The following is a 13,466-nucleotide window of genomic DNA, read 5'->3' as shown; positions in this document are numbered from 1 at the left end:
TTCATGCGGTGGGGTGGGGGTGGGGGGCACTAGGGTTGGCAGGACGGGCGGGGAGCTGCGTCCAGCTCCAGCCCCAGAGGCTGCCTCTGGGTCCCCGAGATGCAGCCCAGCCTGCCGGGGCTACTATGCACTCGGCCTTTGGCGGTAAGTGTGGGCCTGGCCTACCACTGGGGGCCCGGGAGGTGGCTCTGGTGGCTGGAGCTTAGCTGGGGTGGGCTGTTCACCGCCTTCCCCCCTTCCTGGAACTGAGAACCAGCCACTGATTGTGGGGAGGGGGTGGTTTGTGTCTGGTGGGGGGGCCTTCGTACCCTGGCGGCTCCCTGACCGACGGCTTGGGGAGTGTAGCTGGGAGAGGGGTCAAGAGTTGTGTTTATCTTACCAGAAACATGCCTGGAATTCCTCTGGGGGGAACAAAGGGAGCTACCCCCCTCCCCACCACGGCCCCTCCACCTCGGGGGAAGGGGGAAGGGAGGAGGGTCTGCTTCTCTGGGGCACCTCCCCGGCAGGAGAGGCCGGGCAGCCTGGGATGGCCCATGGGGCTGGTGACCATCACCTTCTGAGCAGGGAGCGGGCAGCCTGCTGCCAGCTCTGAGAGGGCCCCCTTGAATGGGCCTGGGGAGGGGGTTTCCAGCCAGGTCTCCCTTCCCTTTTGCCTGGTGCTCAACGGGCCTGCTGATCTACCAGCCCTGCCTTGGCTTCAGCCCAGTGGGGTGGCCCAGGCTCCCCCCACCCTGATGGCAGTGGTACAGCCCTGAGGCCTAGGAGAGCGGCCTCGCTGGCCATCAGGCCACTGGGCCTCCTGCCCTCTGTGCAGACACATGGCCTGGGCAGGTCCGGACTGGTGTGAGGGAGGAGCCCTTCCTCCCGGAGGAACGGAGAGATGGACACCGAGCTGAGAAGTGGCTTTCTTGGGGTACAGGAAGGGGAAGGGGACCCTCCTCGGTACCACTTCCTCTTCTTTTCTGGCCTCAGCTTACATGACCGGTGTCTGGGCCAAAGTTCAGGAGAGGGAAGGAGTCCGGGAAAGGACAATAAGAGAGCTGAAGGGGAAACTGAGGCAGGGCTCTGGGTAGGTGGCAGGGCCCAGCTCCTTTTCTCTAATTATTTCTCTTTCCCTCTCCCAAAGACCCTCACCTCTTGCGGACGATGACCCCCGAGAATATGTGCCACGTCAGCATCCCCTCCCGCCTGGAGCACCCTCCCCCTCCGCCTCCCGGGACCCACCTGGCTGGCCCTCCCCCTCCTCTGGCCCACCTGGCGGGCCCTCCCCCTCCTCCGGCCCACCTGACCGGTCCTCCCCTGCCCCCCCCACCCCACTACCCCGTCCTGCAGCGGGATCTCTACATGAAGGCAGAGCCTCTCATGCCTCCCTACGCCGTGGCACAGGGTGTGGCCCCCGGAGACCTGCACCATGCCCAGCAGTCCCAGATGCTTCACCAGCTGCTGCAGCAACACGGAGCTGAGTAAGCACCCCCTTCTTCCCCCGCAGGACAGTGGGAGCCGGGGGTATGATGACAAGGAGGCATTTGGGCTTCATGGGCCGATAATGGGGCCTGCGGTGAGATCGTGCAGCCCTCATTGATAGCGAGGGGGGCTGGCGTCATCCCTTGGCCATGATTTGTACAGTGGGGAGGGCCAGGAGGAGGGGGGCCCCGGAGAAGAGGCTGGTTATTCCAGAGGAGGACAAAGGGGAGACAGGGAGAACTGATAGGCTTGGAGATCTGAGATATCATCCAGGCTGACCTCAGTTTGCAGTTGGAAACCGAGGCAGTTAGGTAGTAGACCACTGTGCTCCCCATGGGAAGCGGGGGTCAGCCTTTGGAGCTGGAAGACACCCCAAATCAAGTGAGCTCAAGGGTCAGGAGCCATTTTGGGGTCATGGATCCCATTGATGATTTACTGAAATACCAAGATATTTTAAGGCAGCCAATAAAATACATGGAAATAGAGGTAACAATTATATTGAAATGAATATCTTAAATATTAAAAAAATGTTTACAGACCGCATGTTAAGCACCCCAATTTAGGCTGAGCTTATTTTACAGAAGAGGAAACTGAGGCAGCCTTGTGTCACACGGCTGCAGACGGTGAGTCCGTCGAGGCGTGTGAAGATATCAGGGAGAGGAGAGTCATTGGCAGGCGTGTAGACTGCGGGACTTTGGCCACTATTCAGCCTGATCTCGTTTGACAGAGAAAGAAACTGAGGCCAAGAGAAGGGAGGGCTCGATCTTACCTTGGCCCCAGGATGTCCTGCTCTTCCTGGATCCCGCCATGTTGCCTCTTCTCGAACAGTTCAGTTCTATTCAAACTACACCGACTCTGGCAGGGCACAAGGCGCCTCTTGGGGGGAGAGAGAAGCTTAGGGTGCAGACCCCCCCCAAGCTTAAGCTAAGGGGAGGAAGACACAGCCACACAGATGATTCTGTTAGAGGGTCTGATTGATGATGAGGGAAGTAGAGGAGGGGGCACATGAGCCAGTGGGGGGCATTCCTTAGGCATCGTTGAAGGAGGGGGTCCTGGTCAGAGGCGCAAGTTTAGAGATGGGAGAGTACGCAGACAGATAGCAGGGAAAGGGCCGGACAGGGCTCAAGGGGCTCCTCCTGCCAGGGAGGTGCCCACCCCACCACAGCTCAGGTCCCGACATCCTGCCAGGCTCCCTGCCCACCCTTCTAAGAAGAGGAAACACTCCGAGTCACCCCCCAACACCCTCAACGCCCAGATGCTCAATGGGATGATCAAACAGGAGCCAGGGACGGTGGCCTCCCTGCCCCTCCATCCTGCCAGAGCCCCAACGCCACCCTGGCATCAGCCAGGGCCCCTCTCGCCAGGCCCGGGATCCCTGCCCCTCAGCATTGCCAGAGTCCAGACACCACCCTGGCACCCACAGGGGGCACCTTCTCCAGGTATGTGTGCCTCCTCTCTCCCCAGCCCATCAGAAGCCCAGGTGCCCACTGGCACCTGTGGGGAGGATGGATGGAGATGGGGAAAGGGCAGAGATGTCCATTGGCACTGCCACTTGGACAGGCAAAGGGGAGCGTTTTGAGATGGGAGGACAGGCTGGACGGGCAGACCCGAGCTCAAGGGCCCCTTCCTCCTAGGCCTCATGCAGGATAACGAGAGTCTGAACGGCTCTTACCTGGACCCCAATTACCAGTCTATAAAATGGCAGCCGCACCAACAGAACAAGTGGGCCACCCTCTACGATGCCAATTACAAAGAGCTGTGAGTGACCGGGCTCCAGGCGGGTGGGGGCTGTAGGGGCACTCACTCCCTTCCTTCCTCCCAGAGCCTCGGGGCAGCCTTGTCCTACCTGGGGTGGGCGAAGGCCTGTTCAGGACATGAGGAGGAGGAGGAGGAGGAGAGGGAGGTAGTGAGGGAGGTGGTGGCGAGTCCTCCATTTTTCCCAGCTGGAGATTAACCAGATCTCAGGAGCCCTTGTCCTCTTCCTCCTCCCCCTCTTCCTCTTCCTCCTCCCTATTTTCCCCCCTTTTCCTCCCGCTCCTCTTCCTCCTTTTCCCCCACCTTCCTCCTCCTCCCCTCCCTCCTCTTCCTCTTCTTTTCCTCTCTTCCTCCCCTCTTCCTCTTCCTCCTCCCCATTTTCCTCCTCTTCTCTCCTCCTTCCTCCTCCCCTCCCTCCTCTTCCTCCCTCCCCCTCCTCTCCCCGTTCCTTCCCTGGCAGTCAGAGCACTGCATGGCCCGAGTCCTGGGGCGCAGGAGGGCCTGGGCCTGGGGCGATGTGGGGCTTCAGGGCCCACTAGTGGAGACCTGGGGGCAGCGCAGGCCGGAGGCTCAGCACCAGGCTGCATTTCAAATCCCTCTCTTAGATCATGTCAGCCCCCTCCCTCCTTCCCCACTGCTCTGAGAGATAGGCAGACGGGTCCATCGTCCCGTGACAGAGGAGGAAACTGAGTCACAGGCTGGGAGCATTCAGAGCTGGGAGGTTGGCGGTCAGCTGGCCCAAGCCCCTTATTCTGCTGGGGAAGGGGTGAGACTCCAGGACAGTGACCTGCCTAGGGTCACTCAGGTGGGAAGAAGCTGAGGTCCTCCTGTCCTGTCCGCGACCCTCACCCACCCAGGTCTCCCAGCGGACCCCGCTCGCTTTCTGTTCTCTGAGAGGTGGAGGCGGACGGGGGGCTGAGCAGACTGTGCAGGCCGGTGCCTGGCCCCTCGGAGCTTTCCAGGTTAGGGATTCTTCCCAGGCCTGAAGCAGTGGCCCCAACCCAGGAAGGATGGGCCACCCGTGGGCCGGGCCAGAGTGGGGAGTGGGGGGCTGGGGAGAGGGGCCTGTTGGCATAGTTTTAGCATCTCTAAGGCAACCGGCTGTCAGCCGGAGATGAGGTTCCCCAGATGGCGGGCTCTCCCCCAGGCCCAAGCCCCTACTCACCTCCTCCTCTCCCAGGAAGGGGCTCCAGGTGGTTCTGATTTACCAGGGAAGCGGGTAAGGGGGATGGAAGTAGGGGGCCCCTGCCCCCCACCCCGACAGTTCCCCAGGGGTGATGCCTTTAACTCCCCTGAAAGGCCAATTGGCTGTGCCTGAGCCCCCATCGGGCTGACATGACCTTCCAGGCCCCCCAGCACAGGTCACCAGGTCTGGTCTGGGGGCCTTGCACGGCCACTCCCTGGGACCCCACTCAGCATCTCCATCTTTAAAACAGGGCTAAGACCATCTCTCAGGACAGCTGCGGTCAAATGCAGAGTCAGAGTCAGAGGCTTGGACTGTTCAGTCCTGACTCTTTGTGACCCGGGGGGGGGGGGGGTCTTGGCACAGATACTGCAATGGGTTTGCCTTTTCCTTCTCCAGCTCATCTGACAGATGAGGAAACTGAGGCAAATGGGGAAGTAACTTACAGGGTCACCCAGCTAGTGGGTGTCTGAAGCTAGATTTGAACTCAGGCCCTCCTGACTCCCAGCCTGCTCTGTGCACCATGCCCCCTCCCCCCAGCTGGAGTCTGGGGTCCCAGATTCAAGTCCCACATCTGTTACTCACTGCTGACCTCGACAAGTCTACTCCTGGAGCTTCATTTTCGTCCCTGGAAAGTGAGGGCCTGGCTCAGGGCCATGGTCATTCACCTCAGTTTCCTCCCCTTTAAATGTCTCCAAGGTCCCTTTGCTCCTGGAAATGTGGGTTATTATTCTTCATCCCCTTTCTCTGCATCTCCTTGTGGTGGACTCTCGAGGACCGCCTCTGGGGCCTAATTCTGGGGAGAGACTCACGGAGGTTAAACCCCAGGCCTGGGCTCCGGCTGGGACTGGCCAGCTAGACCAGAGCCTCGGCACCTGGGGAGGGACTGCGATCTGGTCAGTGAGGGGTCCCCACAGCTCCTCCAAGAATTCAGGCCAACTCCACGGATGGATCGTCTGTCCCGTTCCTGCCATGTTCCAGGCCTTGCCCTCAGGAAACTTATGTTCTACTATCAGTTAGCTAGTCAAGAAGTCCTATTGGGGGGACTGGGCTGGGGGTTACAAAGGGAGGCCAGAGCTGGCCCTCGCCCCCAAGGAGCCCCCAGCCCAGTGCGGCTGCTCCCCCCCCCCGGGGGAGGACCCCTGAGGGAAGGCACTGGACTGCAGAAGGACTGGGAGAGTGTGTCTAGGCCTTGAGGGGAGGCAGAGGTGAGGAGGGGGAGAGTGTTAGAGGAAGGGCCCAGCCAGAGCAGATGGAGCTTGGCCAGACCCCTCCTCATCCTACGTCCTGGGAGGTCTGGGACGGCTTCTGCCCCAAGCACAACCCCCGTCTCTGCCCCCACCCTGCAGACCCATGCTCACTTACCGGGTGGATGCCGACAAGGGCTTCAACTTTTCCGTGGGTGACGACGCTTTTGTGTGTCAGAAGAAGAACCATTTCCAGGTGACCGTCTACATCGGCATGCTCGGGGAGCCCAAGTATGTCAAGACTCCTGAGGGTCTGAAGCCCCTGGACTGTTTCTACCTCAAGCTGCATGGAGTCAAGGCAGGTCTTGGGCTTGGGCTGGAGGCTTCCTCACTGGAAATGTGGGTTGTTATTCTTCCTCCTCTCTCCTGCATCTCCTTCTGCTGGACTCTCAAGGACCGCTTCTGGGGGACCATTTTGGGGAGGGTCTCACGTGGTCCCCTTCTGGGACTCGGCTTCCCCAGCTATAAAATAAAGGGATCGGACTAAGAATAACTCTTGGGAGGGAGGGGCTGTGAGTATTTCCATTTGACAGTTAAGGAAACTGAGGCAGACCAAGACTGGAATCACCCATGGTTGCATACACTCTCCTTTTGTTTTAAATTTGTTGATACCCATACCTATCATAATTATTTTATTTTGGAAAGTGAAGGCAAAGTTTAAAAAGTGTTTGCTGTTTGTTGTTCAGTCATTTCAGCTGTACCCAACCCTCTGTGACCTCATTTGGGGTTTTCTTGGCAAAGATACTGGAGTGGTTTGCTATTTCCTTCTACAGCTCATTTTACAGATGGGGAAACTGAGGCAAACAGGGTGAAGTGACTTACCCAGGGTCACACAGCAAGTAAGCATCTGAGGTTAATTTGACTTCAGAGTCTCCTGACTCTCCAGAGCTCTTATCCACTGTGCCACCTAGCTGCCCACTAAAAAGTACCCCCCAGAATAAATAAATCATAAATATTAACTAAATATAAGAAATAAAAACTAAATAAATTTAATTCTAAAAATACCAAAACACATGGACAGACAGAATTCTGGAGCACATTTTAAAAAAAAATTTTTTAAGGCAATGGGGTTAAGTGGCTTGCCCAAGGCCACACAGCTAGGTAATTATTAAGTGTCTGAGGTTGGATTTGAACTCGAGCCCTCCTGACTCCAGGGCCAGTGCTCTATCCACTGCGCCACCTAGCTGACCCCTGGAGCACTTTTTAATCCCACTTCCCATTCCCATAAGGTGGATCACTATGATATTTGTGCTCGATTGTGAGTGGGTTTATGATGATTTTTTTTTCTTTGCAAAGTGGAGTTAAGATTCAGATTTCCCTATGGCCCACCTCTGGCACCCTAGAGTGGGACAGGGGTGGATGGGGGTGGGGTGGGAGATGTGCCAGGCAGGGAGTCTAGAGATCTGGAGACCATCTTTGACATTTATTAATTGTGTGACATCAGTTAAGCCACTTTGCTTTGGTTTCCTTGTCGGTCAAGGACTCGTAATCCTGTGGCTAGTGGACAGGGCATGGGACTTGGAGTTGGGAAGACCTGAATTTATAACTCTGAGCAAGTCACAACCTCTCTGGCTGGCCTCAGTGTCCCCATTTATGATTGAAGGTCAACATTCGCACCCACCTCCTGGTGTTCCACATGTTGTGAGTGCTTTACAGGCACCGTGATGACCTTAGATGGCTAGTCTATAGAAGGCGGTTTTCAGATCATAAAGGGATATTGAAGTTCGGACTTCATATTTCATTCAGCCCCTTGAACTCCACAGTCTCTCTCTCTCTCCCCCCCTCCAGCTAGAGGCCTTGAATCAGTCCATCAATATTGAGCAGTCCCAGTCTGACAGGAGCAAGCGGCCCTTCAACCCCGTCACGTGAGTGCCAGTCCCCGGAGGGGAGAAGCTTGGGGGACGGGGGTGGGGGCAGACCCTCCAAGACCCACTGACCCAAGCCATACCTGAATAGAAATTCCCTCCGTCACATCTCACCGAGGCATCCTCCAGTCTCCCCCTATGGACAGTTGTGATGAGGAGGTGGCTCCATTCCAAGGCATCAAGACAAGGGTCTTCCTCCAATGTGCTGAAACTCCCCTTCCCTCCATTCCTGTCCTTGAGACCAAACAAAACAAGCAAAATCCTTTTTACACCAAAAACCCTTCAGATGCTTAAGATTTGGTTCCAGACTTTTCAGTGAGTTTTGTAGGATTTCTGGTATTTCGCCATTGTTTGCCCTTGGTTTCTGTGATTGCTGGGCAGGAAGGCTGACGCTGGGGTGAATGCATTTTCGATCTTGATACTTTATTGAAATGACATTTCTGGCAGCATCTTTTTACTGATTCTCTTGGGTTTTCAAGGTAACATTATGTCAGCAACTACTTTGTATCCTCTTGACTGACATCTGTGCCTTTCATAAAGTTGTTTTCTTATTGATACTAAGTCTAGGAGGGACTAGTAAGAATAGGGACAAGAGGCCTAAGTTTGTTCCTTCCATGTTTTTTGGTGAGAAAAGACCCAGTCCTGTCTCCCTCAGTCCCTCAACCCTTCACCCCTCACCCCGTCTGAGAAAGGACTTGGCTTCTGAGTATTTGGAATCAGTGACTTATAGGAACCAGCTCATCCACATTAACCAGATTTTGTTATCCAGAATCCCGGGGAGCAGGTCCCCAGGTCCCATCCTTGGCTAGGGTCTGCCTTTCTTAGCTGCCCTAACTCCTATAGGGTCACGCTGCCCCCAGAGCAAGTCACCAAGGTGACGGTGGGTCGCCTGCACTTCAGCGAGACCACAGCCAACAACATGCGCAAGAAGGGCAAACCGAACCCGGACCAGAGGTGAGCCCGGCTGGGGTGGGGGGGAGCTGGATGGGGCCAGCACTGAAGGATGCTAATCCCCTTGATGTGGATCTCAGGTACTTCATGCTGGTGGTGGCCTTGCAGGCTCATGCCCAGAACCAGACGTATACACTGGCAGCCCAGATTTCAGAGCGCATTATCGTCCGGGTAAGAGAAGCCCGGTCACGTGGCTTGGGGGGGCCTCCTGTCCTTGGAGAGTCTCTGGGGTGTGTGTAGAACCACAGAATCAACTACAAACTGGGTTTGTTTGGGATGGGAGGAACTTGAGAGCATGGAGTGTCAGAGCTGAATATGGGGACAAAGAAGGATCTAGAATAGAGAATGTCAGAGCTGGGAAGGACCTCAGAACGGGGAATGTCAGAGTTGGACATGGAATGGCAGAGCTGGTAAAGACCTTAGAATGGGGAATGTCAGAGCTAGAAGAGATGTGGGAGGGAACATTAATCCCTCTAGTCTAGCTGAAATTTGAGGTCCAGAGAGGCTTCTTTCTTAATTTTCTAGAGACAAAATTTGAATTCTTTAAGAGGAAATTTTGATTTAGAAAATGAAGGCAAAATTTAAAAAAAATCTCCAATCTCCCAGGTAGATGAGATTCTAGAACACTCTTTTTATCACATTTCTCCAGAGTCCAACGCATTTACCTGGTCTGGTCCAGGACCCAGAGCCCCCTTTTCTGCATCCTGGACCTCCCTGCACCGTTCAACCCCAGAAAGCCCTTTGGACCTGGGCGTGAGCTAGGCTGGGGCTGCTCTTTGTGACTGGCCCCTTGCTTATCTCCGTTGAGGGCTGAATTGTGCTGGCACTTTGCAGGCTCTTGCCAGGGGCCTCTTGTCCACTGGACAGGCCTGGGAGTCACCACACCATTCTCTGCTCCCTAAGATCCCACCCTCCTGCCCTCACCTCAAGCCAGTGTTTTTCTGGTTTGGTTAGCATCAATGTAGTCAGTAGGCAGACTGGAGGGTGACATTTATTGAGTGCCTACTATGTACTAAATTTTATGCTCAGGGTTAGAGATATAAAGAAGGGTAAATAGATAAAAAGAGCCCCTGCCTCCCAAGACCTCACATTATGATGGGGAGACAGCATCCAGAGGAAAGGGCCCAGGACAGAGCCTTGGGTCACTTGGTTAGGTAGAGAAGAGGCCAACCAAGAGAGGGAAGTGTCCCCAAAACCAAGAAGGGAGAAAGCATCCTGAAGGGAGGGTGGTCAGGAGTGTTGGAGGTGAGGATGAGGAAGGAGAAGAGACAGCAAGGGAGCTGGGGCAGCTGGGAGATTGTTGGTAGCTTTGGACAGAGATGGTCAGTGAAGGGACGAGGTTGGAAGCCAGACCTCAGGAGCTTGAAAGGGGGAGGAAGCCAAGGCAACCAGCTGGTTCAGCCTTTTAGAAGAGAGGGGGCAGCAGGGACATGCTAGGGGTTTCTTTTTCTTTTTTTTTCTTTTTGGTTTTTGCAAGGCAATGGGGCAATTAAGTGTCTGAAGTCAAATTTGAACTCAGGTCCTTCTCCTCCAGGACTAGCTGAGGCTGGAGGTTTCTTTCAGAATGGAGGAGACTTGGATGTGGCAGCCGGAGGGTGGGGGACATAAGGGGAGACTTAATGAGAAGGAAGGGGGCAGCAATTGGGGGAATCTGCTAGAGAGGATGGGGGAGGGGTCCCAAGGTCCCGGAGAGGGGTTGCCTTGGTAAGAAAAAGGGTTTCTTTGGGTGTAGGAAGGAGAGATGGCAGGATAAGGAAGGAGAGAAGAAGGGAGCTGGGGGCCCTGGGGGGAGACCAGAAGCTTTGGAATCGCCAGGAGTGAGTCCTGTCTCTACCCCCCCCCCCAGGCCTCCAACCCGGGTCAGTTTGAGAGCGACAGCGACGTCCTGTGGCAGCGGGCCCAGCTGCCTGACACGGTCTTCCATCATGGCCGCGTGGGCATCAACACAGACCGACCCGACGAGGCCCTGGTCGTCCATGGCAACGTGAAGGTGATGGGCTCCCTCATGCACCCCTCGGACATACGGGCCAAGGAGCACGTGCAGGAGGTGAGGCCTTGGGGCTGGGCTTCCCTGGTCCCCCAGCCCCTGGGGGTCTCCCCCCAGAGAGGTGCAGGAGTCTCAGCGCCTTGCTGCCCCTCTAGGTGGACACCACCGAGCAGCTGAAGAGGATTTCCCGCATGCGGCTCGTCCGCTACAGCTACAAACCCGAGTTTGCAGCCAGCGTGGGCATCGAGACTTCCCCAGAGACTGGTATGAAGCTGGCCTGGCTGGTGATGGGCCCGGGGGTACATCGAGGGATAGAGGAAGGAGCCCTCCACCTAGCATCACAGGGCCTGAGAAGCCTCAGTTTACCCCTCTGTAAAATGCAGTGTTGGACAGTTTGAGGGCTGGGCATAGATCTCCCCTCAGCAGCTCCTGGCTGACCACAGATAGGATCCGACGGTCTTGGTAAAGCGCCTGGCTGTGGCTCCCTGGCCCTTCCCGCCCCCCGCCCAGACGTTCTCCCTTGTGCAGGGGTCATCGCCCAGGAAGTGAAGGAAATCCTCCCCGAGGCCGTGAAGGACACTGGAGACGTGGTCTTCGCCAACGGGAAGACCATCGAGAATTTCTTGGTAGTGAACAAGGTCAGTGGGGGCCCGGGCTGGAGGAGGGGGAGGGGACCGGAGTGGGGCACCTGGGTACGGCTTAGGCCGGAGCCGTCTCAGCTGGCAGACAACCCCCTGGCCCCTGTGGGCTTCGCCAGCTGGGCTGGTGAGGAAAACAGGGAGATCCCGGGCCCACTGGGGTCCTGGGGGGAAGGCTGACCCTCAGGGCTCAAGAAGTGTGGCCTGAATACCTAGAGAAGACCAGAACAGGGAGGGGTCCTAGGACAGGGAATATCTGAGCCAGTCACGGCCTTAGAGCAAGGGATGTGGAGATCCCAACCCCCTCCTGTTTCAGGTGAGGAAACAGAGGCCGGGGTTAGGGGAATGGCCCGGTCGTGGACAGAGCTGTCTGAGCCCGTCTGGGGCCTCTGGCCACAGAGACTGGGGGGTGCTCGCCTCCCTGGGGCCAGGGTGCATGGGTTGGCTGTCTCGGGCAGGAGCGCATCTTCATGGAGAACGTGGGGGCCGTGAAGGAGCTCTGCAAACTGACCGATAACCTGGAGACGCGCATCGACGAACTGGAGCGTTGGAGTCACAAGCTGGCCAAGCTGCGCCGGCTGGACAGCATGAAGTCCACGGGCAGCTCCGGGGCCTTCAGGTGGGCCGTGGTGGGGAGACCAGGGCAGGGCCGTTGGGGGGAGGCATCGTGGTCCGGCACCTTCTGACCCGGCCCCTCCCCCCCCCCCCCCAGCCAAGCGGACAGCCAGTTCAGCCGAGCCGGGAGCGTCCCCCACAAGAAGCGACCCCCGAAGATGGCCAGCAAGGTGAAGGGCCTGGGAGAGTGGGTGGGGTCTCCCATGTCCCCTTCTCCTCCCTGGCCCCGGGCCCCACCTTGCTGAGCTTTGCCATCTTGTCCTTCCTGCAGCCCCCCACCCCTTTAACCTTCCTCCTCGGGTCGCCCTCATCTCTGCATCTCCCATCTCCCGTCCCCCCAGGCGCCCTCTGTGGTCCCAGACCAGGCCTGCATCAGCCAGCGCTTCCTGCAAGGGACCATCATCGCCCTGGTGGTGGTCATGGCCTTCAGGTGACCTAGCCAAAGGCGAGGCGATTCCCTGCTGACAGCAGGGGTGTCACCCGTGGCCCAGTGGGGCTGGGAGGCGGAACAGATCCACCTTGATCTCCCTGGGTCAGGGTTTCTGTTGCTGGGGTTTGGGGGAGCTGGATGGGTCAGACCCGGGGGGGAAGGGCGATCTCTGTTAGCCTTCACCGTCCCAAGAAAGGGGGTGGGGGTGGGACAAAGCATCCTCCTGGGGTCTGGGGGCCCCGCTGCTGACGGCTCTCATCCCTCCCTCCCTCTCCGCTGACCAGTGTGGTGTCCATGTCTACACTGTACGTGCTGAGCCTGCGGAATGAGGAGGATCTAGTGGACATGGACGGGTACGTCCCCCGGAGCCGTCCTCCATAGGTCCTGGATCCCTAAGCCCTGTAGTATGGGGAAGGGGTGTACAGAAAAGACAGGCTCTGGGGCGGGGCCCCCCAGTTTGCCGAAGGAAGCTGGGGCAGGGGTGGGGAGGATTATGGTGGTGGATTTACAAAAGGGACCATGTGGCTTGGGGGCTCTGGGGGCCACAGGCAGCTTCCAAGGGGGAACCTGAGGCCCAGTGGGAGGAGGACCCAAAAGCAGCCCTGGGTTCCACTGTCTCACCTCTCTGCATGAAGACCCCCCCCTCGCCCCCTTTGGACCAGGCCCTGGGGCCTGTGGGAGGAGGGGTGGTCTGACTGTTCTCTCCTCAGCCCTTCCTGGGGGCCTTTGCTGATGTGTGTCTCCTGTTTCTCCTCCTCCTCTGCGGCCTTCATCCCCCCTTCCCCTCCACTTGTCCTTAGCTCTTTCGCTGTGTCTACTTCCTGTCTTCTGGCCCTCCTCCGGCCCCGGGACCCCGGGGGGAGTGTGGCCTTGTGCCCATGGTACGTGACTGTCCCTGCCTTCCTCGTAGCCCCCAACCCTGGCATGCCAGGCACCCCTTCTGCTTCTCCTTTTGTCCTCCCATCCCTGTTTCCCACCCCCTTCTTTTCCTCTCCAGCCCTGGAGGGCAGAGCTCTGAATTCAAATCCCACCTCTGCCCCATCCCCCCATCCCGATTCAACCTCATCTGCCTTTGACCACATCAGCCCTCGCCCTCATCTCCCCTGGGCCTCAGCCCCCTGAACTCTCCTGTTTTTCCTAATCCTCCTAACTTGGCGCCATCCGCCTTTTCTCTCTCACCATTGTTGGGCCTGTTCAAGCCCAACCCGTCTTCCCATGGCAGGTCCAGTCAGAGCTATGGGACCACGCAGCTGCGCCAGGCCCCAGGCTCCAGCGGCCCGCCGGGCGCCCAGCCCTCTTCCCAGTCCGGTATGTTCCCCCCCTCCACACAT

General features: G+C 57.5%; 1 protein-coding gene across 1 annotated transcript in view; it reads left to right on the top strand.

Annotated features, from left to right (window-relative positions):
- Nucleotides 1-13,466, top strand: part of MYRF (myelin regulatory factor) — a 43,982-nt gene that overhangs the window by 25,823 nt on the left and 4,693 nt on the right. Inside the window, exons 5-20 of the mRNA XM_074231324.1 lie at nt 1,127-1,463; nt 2,653-2,903; nt 3,099-3,222; nt 5,752-5,947; nt 7,438-7,514; nt 8,358-8,468; nt 8,546-8,636; nt 10,312-10,512; nt 10,608-10,716; nt 10,981-11,090; nt 11,549-11,709; nt 11,803-11,875; nt 12,047-12,135; nt 12,420-12,488; nt 12,936-13,016; nt 13,358-13,443. Coding sequence (XP_074087425.1) covers nt 1,127-1,463; nt 2,653-2,903; nt 3,099-3,222; nt 5,752-5,947; nt 7,438-7,514; nt 8,358-8,468; nt 8,546-8,636; nt 10,312-10,512; nt 10,608-10,716; nt 10,981-11,090; nt 11,549-11,709; nt 11,803-11,875; nt 12,047-12,135; nt 12,420-12,488; nt 12,936-13,016; nt 13,358-13,443 — 2,166 coding nt within the window. The remainder of the gene's footprint in view (nt 1-1,126; nt 1,464-2,652; nt 2,904-3,098; nt 3,223-5,751; nt 5,948-7,437; nt 7,515-8,357; nt 8,469-8,545; nt 8,637-10,311; nt 10,513-10,607; nt 10,717-10,980; nt 11,091-11,548; nt 11,710-11,802; nt 11,876-12,046; nt 12,136-12,419; nt 12,489-12,935; nt 13,017-13,357; nt 13,444-13,466) is intronic.

The sequence above is a fragment of the Macrotis lagotis genome, chromosome 3 (genome assembly GCF_037893015.1).
Source record: "Macrotis lagotis isolate mMagLag1 chromosome 3, bilby.v1.9.chrom.fasta, whole genome shotgun sequence".
Taxonomy (NCBI): Eukaryota; Metazoa; Chordata; class Mammalia; order Peramelemorphia; family Peramelidae; genus Macrotis; species Macrotis lagotis.
This window is presented reverse-complemented; position numbering and strand designations above follow the sequence as displayed.